A 12,692-nucleotide genomic window follows, 5' to 3' on the forward strand; every position below is an offset into this window, starting at 1 on the left:
GGTGTAGAGTCCATAGCAGATTACTGTCAGGAGAGAGAGTTCCTGAATTCTCACTAGGCATCAGACAGGCAGGCACTGGGTAGGAGATTTGGAGGTACAGTCTCCCAGCCTGGACACAAGGACAGGCAGGCAAGCAGGCAGGCAGGTAAATAAGCAAATGGGTTGCTAGAAGGTGGGTGTCAATGGAGAGATTGTTTTAAGCAATCACCAACTCTTTCTAGAGGTGAGGTCAAGCTGCTTGAACTACTCTGCTTGAGTTCTTCACTTTGCCAAAGAATGCTAAGAAGAAAGAAGTGTAGAAGGTACTAGAAATCCCCCATAGTTGTATAGAGCCCTATCGGTTGGTTGCAAAGGGCCTACTTTTCAGAGCTGTCACCTCCTGAGTTCCTCCCAAATCCCCATGAGGCAGGCTGGCAGGCTGAGCAGGGGAATGTGCCCCAGCTGACAGATGAGGAAAGCGAGGCACAGGGGGTTGACTTACCTGCAGCATCGCAGCTAGGCAGTAGTGGAGCAGGCACCTGCCTCCAGGCCTTCGGATCCCAGCCGCCCCAGGGGGCTGCCTCTGAGGTGCTGTACGAGGAGGTGACTCGGGCCAGCTCATGAGCAAAGGAGCTGCCAGGCAGGAAGGACTCACTCCCCAGGGCCTGTCGGGATGGGGGCTGTCGCCCGAGGCTGACCTGGGGAGGCCTGGCTTCCCCAAGCTTGCAGGCTTTGTCTACATGAGTCTACAACAACCGATTGAACAATCCATCAGCTGTTTGGCCACAAAAGGCTTCTGACTGATTTTGTCACTGACCTGACATACTAATGGGGTTCTTTGAGTGTTGTGCTTACACACATCAACTGGTTTGGGGAAACAAAACCAAATATCTTTGTGCTCGTAGCTTTCTATGGATCAGTTAGAAGGTATGGTCTCTCTCCACAGAAAATGCACATACTGTGTGACATTTACTTCTCCCTGGAGCACCAATGCTTCTTTATGTATTTTTGGTTGGTTTGGGGGAATAAAAAGGATTTCATACGAGTGATATCCTTCCTTAAGCAGTCACTTTCTTGTTGGAAGCAGGAATAAAGCTAAGTCAGATAGCTGGTTCATTGATTGACAATGACTTTGACATATTTGGATCCCTCCCACCCTCACCCTGCCCTCACAACAAAAAATCCTACTCAACCATGGTTTGTAGGCACTAGTGTATAGATATCCTGAGGTGAGTGCAAAACCAGTCACGAATGTGCCTCGTCTCAGCTAGGCCCCAAGCTGCAGCCCTTACTGCACCAGACCCGGGCAGGGCTTTAAGGTTTTAGGGCTAGTGTGGACATGAGCTCCCTTGCCATGTTGTTTACAAGACAGGGATTTTACCAGTTCAGAGGGTGTGAAATCTATGACCCAGCTCCTTCAGACAGGAAATGGAAATAACTTTATCTTGATGCCCACATTAGCAAAGGCAAAAGTCAAATAGGTGGTCAACAGAGCCTTGACACTCTGACAAGCATACAATTGTCTAGCAGCAGTCATGCCTCAAGGGATTGGGAAAGCCTTCTTTCCTGTATCCAGCAGTGTCTCTTGTTTTTCATTTTGAGCTGTAAGTGCTTCACAGTGTCTACCCAGCAGCCCATGGGAAAGGGGAATATTCAATCCCTGAATTTCAAGAAAAACATTTGGATGCATTCCACTCACTAAAAAAGATACTTAGTGATCACCTATGCATATATTACTTAAAATAACAATAAAAGCTACACTGGTAAATTTATTGATCATTTACTGTGCTCTTTGGACTAATTAACTCAAGGGCTTTAAACATTTGGTTTACCTCTGTCCTAACGGTCTATGAAGCAGGGGCTATTACAGTCTTTACTTTCAGAGGAGGATATGGAGACCCAGAGAGATTAACTAAGTTGCCCAAAGTCACACAGCTATTTAGTACCAAAGCAAGATGTGGACATGGGTTTGCTTCATTCCCAAATCCCAGTAGCATGTACTGGGTTACTAAGTTGTGAAATAGAAAATAAGCTTTGAAGTGGAAATGTGTTACAGTGAAAGTACAGATGAGGTGTTCCAGGGGAGATTCCAGACATTTTAAGAATGAATTATACCTATTTAAATACAGCAAAAAGAAAATGACTGACTACCTAGACTATTTTAGAAGTAACATGTCTATCTAAAATAAACAGGCCAACAATCCCCCTCCGAAGATCAAACATTTCTTTGATATTATAATGACATTTGTCCTAGTTAGCAAGCTCAGTGCCACTCTACTTGGGCAGCTCATCAAGCTCCCATTTGTCCTTAGAGAGAGGTCATCAGAGTGAGGCAGAGGAAAAATGTGATTTTCTTGTATTCTTAATTCTTCATGCCTACATGCTTAGCCCCTTGAGAACTCTGAATACTATTCTATAGCAACTTTTCAGAAACAAGTTCTTATGGTATGTTTGAACATACTGAACCCACTATATAGTTGAGATTGACCTTAAATTCCTAATCTTCTTGCCTCTACCTCCATAGTGCCGTTAAACACCAAATTTGAAAAGTCCTGATAGACACATATTTCTCAGGTTCTGAAGACTTGCCCTACTCCACGATGAGACTGTAAACCAAAAATTGGGCTCATCTGTAGAGAATGAAAGTTTTATTTTTAAGTTTCTCAGGAATCCTCTGTAATTTTACATCTTGAAAAGATTTAGTGATGAAAGATTTGGTGATGAAATTGTTCAAGGGATACCCTCTTACTCCAGTCAGAATGGCTAAAATCAAAAGTGCCAAAGACAGTTTATTCTGGAGAGGATGTGGAGAGAGGGGAACACTCCTCCATTGTGGGTGGGAGTGCAAACTTGTACAGTCACTTTGGAAATCAGTATGGTGGTTCCTCAGGCAGTACCTCAAGATCCAGTAATTCCACTCTTTGGCATATCCCCAAAAAACGCACATTCATACAACATGCACAGCTTTTCAACTATGTTCATAGCAGCATTGTTTGTAATAGCCAGAACCTGGAAGCAACCTAGATGCCCCTCAAATGAAGAATGGATGGAGAAAATGTGGCACATTTACACAATGGAGTACTACTCAGCAGAAAAACACAATGGAATCCTGAAATTGCAGGAAAATGGATGGAAATGGAAGAAACCATCCTGAGTGAGCTAACCCAGTCACAAAAAGACAAACAAGGTATGTACTCACTCATATATAGATTTTAAACATAGAGCAAAGGATTAACAGCCTACAATTCACACCACCAGAGAAGCTAGGATACAAGGAGGACCTTAAGAGAGACATACATGGTCCCTCACAGAAGGGGAAAGGGACAAGATCCCCTGAGCAAACTGGGAGTATAGAGGGAGGGAAGAGGAATTTCAGAGAAAGAGAAAGGGAGAAGAGGAGGGCAGAGGTGGGCATGAGGGAATAGGGAGATTGAGACAGGAAAAGAATAGAGGAGAACGAGAGAGAGAGAGAGAGAGAGAGAGAGAGAGAGAGAGAGAGAGAGAGAGAGAGAGAGAGAGAGAGAGAGAGGTAGAGAGAGGAGAGAAAGAAAGCATAATAGAGGGACCCATTATAGATCTGAAGAGAAAACTGACTCTAGAGAAATGCCCAGAGATCTACAAGGATGAACTCATCTAACAATTTAAGCAATAGTAGAGAGGCTACCTTAAATGACCTTCCCGAATCATGAGATTGATGACTACCTTATATGACATCCTAGAACCTTCTTCATCTGGTAGCTGATGGAAGCAGAAGCAGACACCCACAGCTAAACACTGAGCTGAACTCCTGGTATCCAGTTGCAGAGAGGGAGGAGTGATGAACAAAGGGATCAAGACCAGGCTGGGGAAACCCAGAGAACCTGCTTACCTGAACAAGGGGGAGCTCTTGCTCCCCACTCTGATAGCTGAGAAATCAGCATAGGACTGACCCAGACCCCTTGAATGTGGTGTCAGTTAGGAGGACTGGGCAGTCTATGGGGCCTCTGGTAGTGAATCAGTTTTTATCCCTAGTGTATAAATGGACTTTGGGAGCCCATTCCACATAGAGGGATACTCCCTCAGCCTAGACACGTGGGGGAGGGCCTGGACCCTGCTCCAAATGATATGGCAGACTTTGAAGACTCCCCATGGAAGGTCTCACCCTCCCTGGGAGCAGAAAGGGGATTGACTGGGGTTTGGTGGGGGTGGTAGGGAAAGATGGGAGGATGAGGGAACTGGGATTGACATGTAAAACAAGCTTGTTTCAAATTTAAATTATAAAGGAAAAAAAACAGATATTACTCAAGGAAGGGACTTCCATTCATCCATAGCAGTAAGGAAACTACTAAGGAGTCATGGGAAGAACACTTTTGGTGCAAAGTGGAAACAAGTAATAGTAAATCAAGAATGCTTGCCTGGGATAGGATATGGGAGGGCAAGGCAGAGGAGGAAGTATGAGGAGGGCTAACTAACAGGAAAGACATTTGAATTAACCATATGGAAACCTATTACTGTAGAAAATTAGTAAAGTATACATCTATAAATGTATGAAATGTATTTAAATTGAGTTACCCTATAACGGGGCCGGGGGGCAGCTCTACAGATACTATAGGTTATCAAATAAAAGCTCAGTGCCAGTCATGGGTTGCCTCTTTTTAGGTTGTTGGTCAGTGGGGTCCTATGGGCTTCCAATCATTACAGACAATCCCTATTAGTCTTCCGAACTCCATGGTAAGACCCCATTGTTGAATACACTATATATCTGTGCCATAGAACCTGGACAAATCAAGCTGGTTCTGATCTGGAAACTTCATCCCTACTGACTAGCATTCATAAGCTGAAAGATACTGTGCACGCTACTTTGAGGAGAAAAGGAGTTGTTAATCTCTCTCAACTGTGAATACTGTGAGCTTCAAAAGCAAGTATCCTAGCAAGATATGCCAACTGGTACAATAGTGGCACCAGTATTATAGCATGGCACAACTACTTTCTGATGTGGTTGAAGGCCTCCTATATGGCGAAACTACCCTGGTACTGTTAATAATTGGTCCAAAATCCCATGACTGGCTAGGTCGTAGATGTTGGGAAAGAAGCTACCATGGTTAGTGTGCTAGATGAGCATAGTATTAAATGGTCTCCCAAGGTATTTTTATTCCCATAGATTAGAAAATGTCTTAACCCTCATCAGAGAAGCTTCTTTTTGCAATAGATGGTGATTAACCTGGAAACCCACAACTGGTTAACATGAAGAGGATAAGAGACTGCGAGTGCTTAGACATAAATGGGGCACCTATGTCATACTATATCATACTCCTTCCCTCACAAGCTCTAAGTGGAAGATTATAGGAGCAAAGGAAGTAGGTGACTACAATAATACAGACTTTTCCAGACAACAGGGCAGTCACACATATGAGTTGTGAATACATGCACTAGACCTGTGTAAACACTACATATGCAGGCAACACCAAGTAGATTTAAAAAAAATAAAGAGTAGTGATATTGGAAGCGAACAGTGTTGGCGGACAGGAGAGGAATAATAGGGCAGGAAATGGGAGTAGATGTGTTCAAATCACATTATATGCATTGTGGAATTCTCAGACAATATCAAGGAAAAAACATAAAGAAATTGACCTCCGTCAACATTAGCATATGCTTGCAGTTCCTTTTGCAGTTCCTTTGTTTTCCTTCAGGCAGAAAAGCCTGCAGATGACACATGGAACCAACTATAGCAGATGGCTCAATGGTGTGGACAGCCCTATTTCAGTAGCATAATCATAAGGAGTAGGCACTTTGAAGTTCACTACAACCCTCAGTTGAAGCACAAAGTGAAGCAAAGGAAGGGATACTATTCTTAAGTGTGTCTCATATACAAGAATACACTTATGACTAGAGACCTCTGGGAGTTAAAATGTCCCTAATAATCTCTTTTCTTTATATCACAGTTTTAGGCTATGTGGTGCAGTTTCTGTTCCCCTTAAATAAGAGGCAGAAACCACACACCTTAGCTACACAGAAGTATTCCAATCAGCCAGAGTCTCTCCTAATTGCAGCTATCACAAAAACCTGTGGTAAGCAAGTAGCAGAGCTGGAGGCTGAGCCAGGGTCTGACTTAAAAAAACAAACAAACAAAAACTCTAGGCATCTAATCATTGCACTTCAAGATGAAGTAGTGTCCTCCCAATTTCATGTTCCTTCTCCCTCTTTGCTAGGCAGAGTAAGCATTCATTACTCCTAGGCTCTGGGTTTGCAAAGGAGCCATCCAATTGACAGTCGAGTTCGGACACTAAGGAAGGGAGTGGCAGGATTTCCTTTGAGGACTTCCGGCTTTAAACAGCAGATCTAATGCATGCACCTAAATTCATTCCCTTCCAAAGATTCATGAAACTACAGCAAGCCTCTATGTTTAATTTTGCTTTTAAAAACAAATTCCCACCGGGAAAAGGAGGCTAGGAGGAGAGGTAATAGCACCATAATTTGTGAATCTAAGAAGCAGACCTGACAGGCATGACTATAGCTACTGTAGAAGAGCAAGTCAGGGGAGAGGACTGCTCAGATGCAGGGTCCCAGGATAATTTGGGATACATAGCCAGACCACACCTGAAAACAATAGCAGTAGTGCCACCACCACCACCAAACAAAGCCATTAAATAAAAACCACACTGACAGCAGAGCAGACTGACAACTCAGCTGAGGGGGAATCACAAGTCAGCAGAGGGGAACATGGCAAAACAGCTTGGTCTGTGTGGTGAAATCATCACTATACTCTAGAGCAGGACCATCAGATTCTCTGGTACTGGAAGGTGGGAAAGATGAGGTGGAGGCCAACAGAAACTCTGTTGGCTCAAAGGTGTTGAAGAAATAAGCAGGTCTCTGCATCTGTGGGTGTGTGCCTCTCCCCAACTAGGGCAGAGATGGGACTTGATCCTTTGTTGGCCGCATCTCTTCTGCAAGCCTAGCAGTCTATCCACAATTTTTCCTACATCCCAGCAGGGAGATGGGAACTCTTATCGCTTCTTAGTTTCATTTTGCTTTTAGCTCTCATTTTCCCTTAAAGGGAACCTGGGGACAAAGGAACACTGGGAAAGCCCAGCTTTCTTTCTTTTAGAGGCCTCCGGCTAGTAGTGGCTTATTACTTCTTTTAGCAGAGTGCCGTGGCATATGCTTGTGATTCCAGCACTTGGGAGGTTGAGTAAGATTGATTGTCATGAGTTTGAGGCCAATCTAAGCTACACAGTGAGATCCTATTAAAGAACAAAACCAAAAATACCTCTAGATACTAGTGAAATTATCTAGAAAAGAATGAGAATGATTGTCTTAGCATTAGGGTACTGAGGATCCCCATGTGGTGGATAGTCTGTGATCATGAGGGACATATTAGGGCCAACATTTTGTTTCTCCACCCAATCTGTGGAGACAAGTTTTCTACTTTTCACTTCCTGTTACTCAGTGCCTATAGATCTTCCACACCTTCCCACAGTCATGCCATATTTCATAATAAAGGAGGGAAAGTTACATATGCAGGCAGATAGCAATATGCCAATGAGAAATATAGATATGTCTGTATAGAAAAAATAAAATGCTGTATTCTCCTATACTAGCGGAAGTTATCCTCAGGTTATTATATGTTCATATTTACATACTGTATTTTCCCTTGAAGTTTGTGGGTTTTTAAAAATACTTTTCTGCATTTTAAGTTCAGTTCCAAAAGAACAGATTACTCTTGCAATCAGAAAGCAATAGCACATTAAAAAAAAAAAAAAAACAAATCATACAAACAAAAAACCCCCTCATGTCAAGATGAATAAGGATGAACATAAAGTCTTTGTAAGGACCATGTGTGGAAGTCTAGGTTCCGTGAATGGAAACTACAGGGCTCTCCCAACTCCTCAGTGTCTGGCGTTACTTCTGGAGTTGCCTCTGGAAAGCCAGCACTAAGTGTGGTCTCTCAGAGTCTGTGTACCCAGGAAACTCCTAGGCTAGTTTCAATATTTTGTTTCTTCCCTTGGTTGGTGGCTGGTGTCTTATGCTCTGTTTCATATCTATAGCGCGCTCTACCACAGATTTTCTTGAGAGCCCTGGAAGTGGTAAAGAAAGTGCTATGTCAAAGGAACAAGTGTAGAGTTTCAAAAGTCACTTTGCTATCTTGTACAAATCATTTGTCTTTCTGGAGCTACTCCAGGTTCAATAGGCTTGGGGTGGAGCATAACATTTAAAGCTGTGGGCCTGAAGTTGCACATTATCAACAAGAGCTTGGGAATGTGCCTGGTCTGGAGTGCCAGTTAACTGATGCTTAGGATATGGGTCTGTCTTCTTCCCATGAAATGTATCTGTGGACACCAAGGTAGCTGGTTTCCTATGTCATGGCTGCCTGAAATTCTTCCTTCTTATCTACCTCCACCAATGACTTTGCCTTCTGACATTACTTCACACCTCTCCCATCTCCTTTTCTAATGTGAGGGGCAGTGTTAGGCCACCCATTTGGGCATCATTTTCTGTAGAGAAAGGAGTGGACACAGTGTTTGCCCCAGGTAGTCAAGCAAGCTGAAGCCGGATTGGAAGGGTCAGCAAGATCCCACAGAGCACTTATTTCTACCACATAGTCCTGTTTGGATCTAGAATTCTGGAACACCCCATTACGAGCAACACTGGCTTCTTTCAGCTCTCAACTTGGTGAGTACAACAGTTTGAATCTGGGAATACCCTAAGAGATTGGTCACTCCACCAGCCCCATCACTTTTTGTTAAAGGATTAGACCATATCTTGGATACTGTTGGGAGGTGGTAGATCTTTCAGAGGTGAATTTTGTGGGGAATTTTAGGGAATTGGGGGGGGGTTGTCTCTTCTCTTTAATTTTTACAACTGGCTATCAAGTACATGTGCAAAGACATATCTCCTCTGTCCTGTCATGCTATTCTGTGCTTCAGCCCAGTCAGATAGTCATAGACTGGCATCTCTACACAGCAGTGAACTGAGATAATGCTCTCCCTTTCTTGTTTCATTATCTTAGGTATTTGTTACTGCATTAGAAAGCTGACTAAACAGTGAGGACGCTGAGACTCCCAGAAGGAAAAGGTCCTTCCCCACACCACGGCAGACTATAATTCAGTGCTCCTCATACAAGACCACAACCATAGCACCTTCTTGTGACTCATTTGTTCTAACAGCAGGCACTTTCTCTTGTCGGGAAACCAGGAAGAGAAATAGGGACGGTGGATCTAGGATATATAGTGATATTAGGACCCATAGTGGAAGCAAAGGCCATGAATGAGAGGAACAGAAAGTCTCCAGCACTGAGTTCTTCCAATTTCTGTGTGTCTCCCTTGGAGTTAGTAACTGAGACACATGACACTTTGGGATTCATCATGTTGTCCTGGTTTAGGAGAGCCACTACTTTCCCACCTTTATGCCCAGGACTGTATTCTTTCCAATGGCCTTAGAGCCTTTGTGTCCCAGTGTCCTCTCCACCACCTGCCATTTCTGCCATTCAGCCTCTGCCTTCCACAGTGCTTGCTATTTGTTTCCTTAGGTTCCCCCAGAGAAGCTGGAGTACACTCATGCATTCTTATAGCAAAGTTACCATGTATTGCTCTGAGAAATATTACAACCGAGTTAACCCTGTGGTGGCAACCAATGGAGTAGGCACTGAAAAACATTGAAGAACAACTACAACTCATCCCCAAACCTTGGCTAGCATATCTAATCCCAAGTCAGTATTCTCAGATTGCTCTTTAAAATCCATGGCACTAGGCACAGATGTGTATGACAGTAGCAGGTCTGTGGTTTGTACTGGATCAATACCAGTTGAGATATGAACCTCCACATAAGACAAAATATTTTCTTGCTGTAAGTCTCAGATGTAACTGAGTTTCTCATCCTTAGGCAGCAGAGCAAGGCCCAAGGTCACATTCATTAGAGATAGATCAGGGCATGAAGCAGAAAACTTGGTCATCAAATTTCATCTTAGGCTGGTGAAATTTAACGGTGGGCAGACATTAAAGGCCTGGGCACAGAGCCTTTGGACTAGCTCAAGGGCTAGGCAAGGATTCATGGCCAGATACCTATTCCAACTAGCATTGCCTGGAGTGAGCTGCAACCATCTGGGGATATGTGTCTACCTCAATACTAATAGGTGGATTAGGGAACTGTGGCCTTTGGTTCTACCCTGGAGTTAAAATGATCTTAGCAGGTTGTGGGTTTGCGATATGGCACAACATGATGGTATGACTAGGCAGAGGTAAGATGACCTAGAAGCCTGAGGCTGGTCCAGTCATAAGATTTCTTGGAACCAGGCAAAATCCTAGTGTGTAGAGATAGGCCATCAACTATAGGAGAGGCATTTGTGTCTACCCCAGCCCAAGAGAGAAAATTGCTGGGACACTATTTTTATTGTTATTTTCCTTCTCTTTCAGAACTCTGTTTTCATTATATTTCCATAGTAATTTTGGGTGCATTTATGTGTATTGTGTGGGTGTGTTCATACCACAGTACATGTGCAGAGATGACAGGACAACATGTGGGGGTCGGTTTTCCCTTCTACCATGTAGATCCTGGGAATTTAACTCAAGTTGGTACATTTGGTAACAAGGGCCTTTACCAGCAGCACTATCTCTCTGGACCTCAATCCTGTTCTTTCTTAAGAAATACCAATAGTGTATTTGGGACAAATCAGCATGTGGATGTCAACTAAAAAGTTGACAATACATCAACAGCAGACTCTCAGCAAATCTGGGCCTGGATGTTATCCAGTGTTGAAGCACTGGAAGTAATTGCAAGCACCATGAAAATAACCAGCCTGCTTAGAATTTCTCTTAAGACAGGAAAAACTAAAGCTTTTATAAACAACTAATCCTTCAATACCAAGGTGATGCCACATACAACAAGCATCAAGGGCTTTCAGAAAAATATAACTTTATATACTATTGAAACTAAGGAACCAGAAACTAATAAGGTAGTAGTCAGTATGGGATATGGCTTACATAGAGAATTTAAAACAACTGTTTGTTTAAAGAAAACTCAGTAAGCTTAAAGAAAACATGTTAATAATCGAATAAAAAACTTAACAAAAAATATGTTAGCAATTAAAAATTGAATAGAAATTCTTGAGCTGAAAGATGCACTCAGAAAAATTAAAAATCAACAACAAAAAGACAACAAAAATAGGATAGACTAAACAGAAGAAGTAGTCTGCTTGAAGACAGGTAACTTGCAAATATACAGGTAGAGAATACAAGAGTGAAAAGAAATGAAGAATGCTTGTGAAAGCCTTGGGACAGTATAAAAAGAACAACTATCAAGGAAGACTGGAGAATGCCAAAGGATTGGATGGCTCATATAAACGAATAATAGTACTAGAAAGTTTTCCAGCAGTACAGAAGTATAAATAGAGTTCTTAATTTGTCTAAATAATAAAATCTCAGAGTCAGATATAGAGGAAAATTCTGAGATCAGAGAGAAGGAGCAAGGCCAAAGCCACTTTTACCTCATTAGCTTCCCAGCAGAAAAAATACAGCAAGTTGCTGTTACTTCCTGCTTATATCCTCTCTCCTCCCAGCCACCTCATTTCCTGTCTCTCACCAGCCACCTCATTTCCTGTCTGTCTATACAGACCTACTTTCTTTGTACTAGCAAGATATCACCTCAGAGAAGGGTTCAAGTATCTGGGTAGAGAAAGGCCAAATGGCTCCTGTCAAATTTAATTCAACTTTGTCTACTCTTATCTTATAATCAGGGTTTCAAGTGTGGGAGGATTTTCATAGTACTAAAGGAAAAAGGAATCTGTTAGCTGAGCATACTATACCTAGAAGAGTTATCTTTTCTAGAGAAGGAAGAAGGAATGAAAAGCATTTCCAAGCAGAAGCTGACAGCAGATCTTTATGAGACCTTTTACACAAGCAAGCATTAAAGCAAAAGATACTAATGAGTGAAAATTCAACATGGGAAGGTATCCAACTCACAAGGAAGAATAATTATAGAAATTCAGAATTATCCAATTCTATAAGCATAGTACATAAATTATTCATAGCCTTAGGATGAAGGCTAAAGCAAAAGTGAAAATATGAATATATTAATATACTAAAAGATGAACAATATACAAATTCATAAGGTGGAGCATCAAAGATTCCAAACATCAGGAGAAATGTAGTGTACATGGAGAGTGTTTTCATTAGTATATTTTCTCTTTCACTTTTGATTCTATACTTATCTTTACAACCATGCTAAGATGCTAACATTTAGGAAATAAATTATCTTATATGCCTCACAGTAGTTATAAAGTAAATATCTGTAGTGGGAAATTCAGATATAAGTGAGGGATCAAACACATGACTGGAGTAATCCACTTAATCACAAAGGAAGACTTTGAGTGGGGTTAATATACTACAATATGATTAGAAAATAACTTTAAATAACTGTGATAGTAAGATCTTACATAGCAGTAATTACCTTGAATGTAAATGGATCAAATTATCTAATTAAAATACATAGAGCAATGAGATGGATACAAATGAAATACCCAATCACATATATACTAAAAATGAAGGGACGAGATAAAATTTCATGAAAGGGGATTCCAAAACAGAGAAGTAGCCATACCTATGTCAAATAAAATAGATTTTTAAATTCAAAACAGTAAAAAGAGATAAAAAGAAGGTTATCATATTAACAGTAAAAAGAGATAATGAAGATAATGTGTCTAAGGAGTTTGGGTTTTAACAGCTCATTAACATTAAACTCAT

At 41.7% G+C, this 12,692-nt stretch overlaps 1 protein-coding gene across 5 annotated transcripts in view; it reads right to left on the minus strand.

The window, feature by feature from the left end:
* Positions 1–12,692, minus strand: part of Mamld1 (mastermind like domain containing 1) — a 133,813-nt gene that overhangs the window by 9,706 nt on the left and 111,415 nt on the right. The window contains exon 5 of one of the 5 annotated variants that reach the window (XM_051178632.1): positions 482–725. The exons of the other annotated variants lie outside the window; for them this stretch is intronic. Within the exon in view, the coding sequence (XP_051034589.1) occupies positions 482–725 (244 nt within the window). The remainder of the gene's footprint in view (positions 1–481; positions 726–12,692) is intronic. 5 annotated transcript variants of the gene reach the window in all.

This window comes from Phodopus roborovskii, unplaced genomic scaffold (genome assembly GCF_943737965.1).
Source record: "Phodopus roborovskii unplaced genomic scaffold, PHOROB, whole genome shotgun sequence".
Lineage (NCBI taxonomy): Eukaryota > Metazoa > Chordata > Mammalia > Rodentia > Cricetidae > Phodopus > Phodopus roborovskii.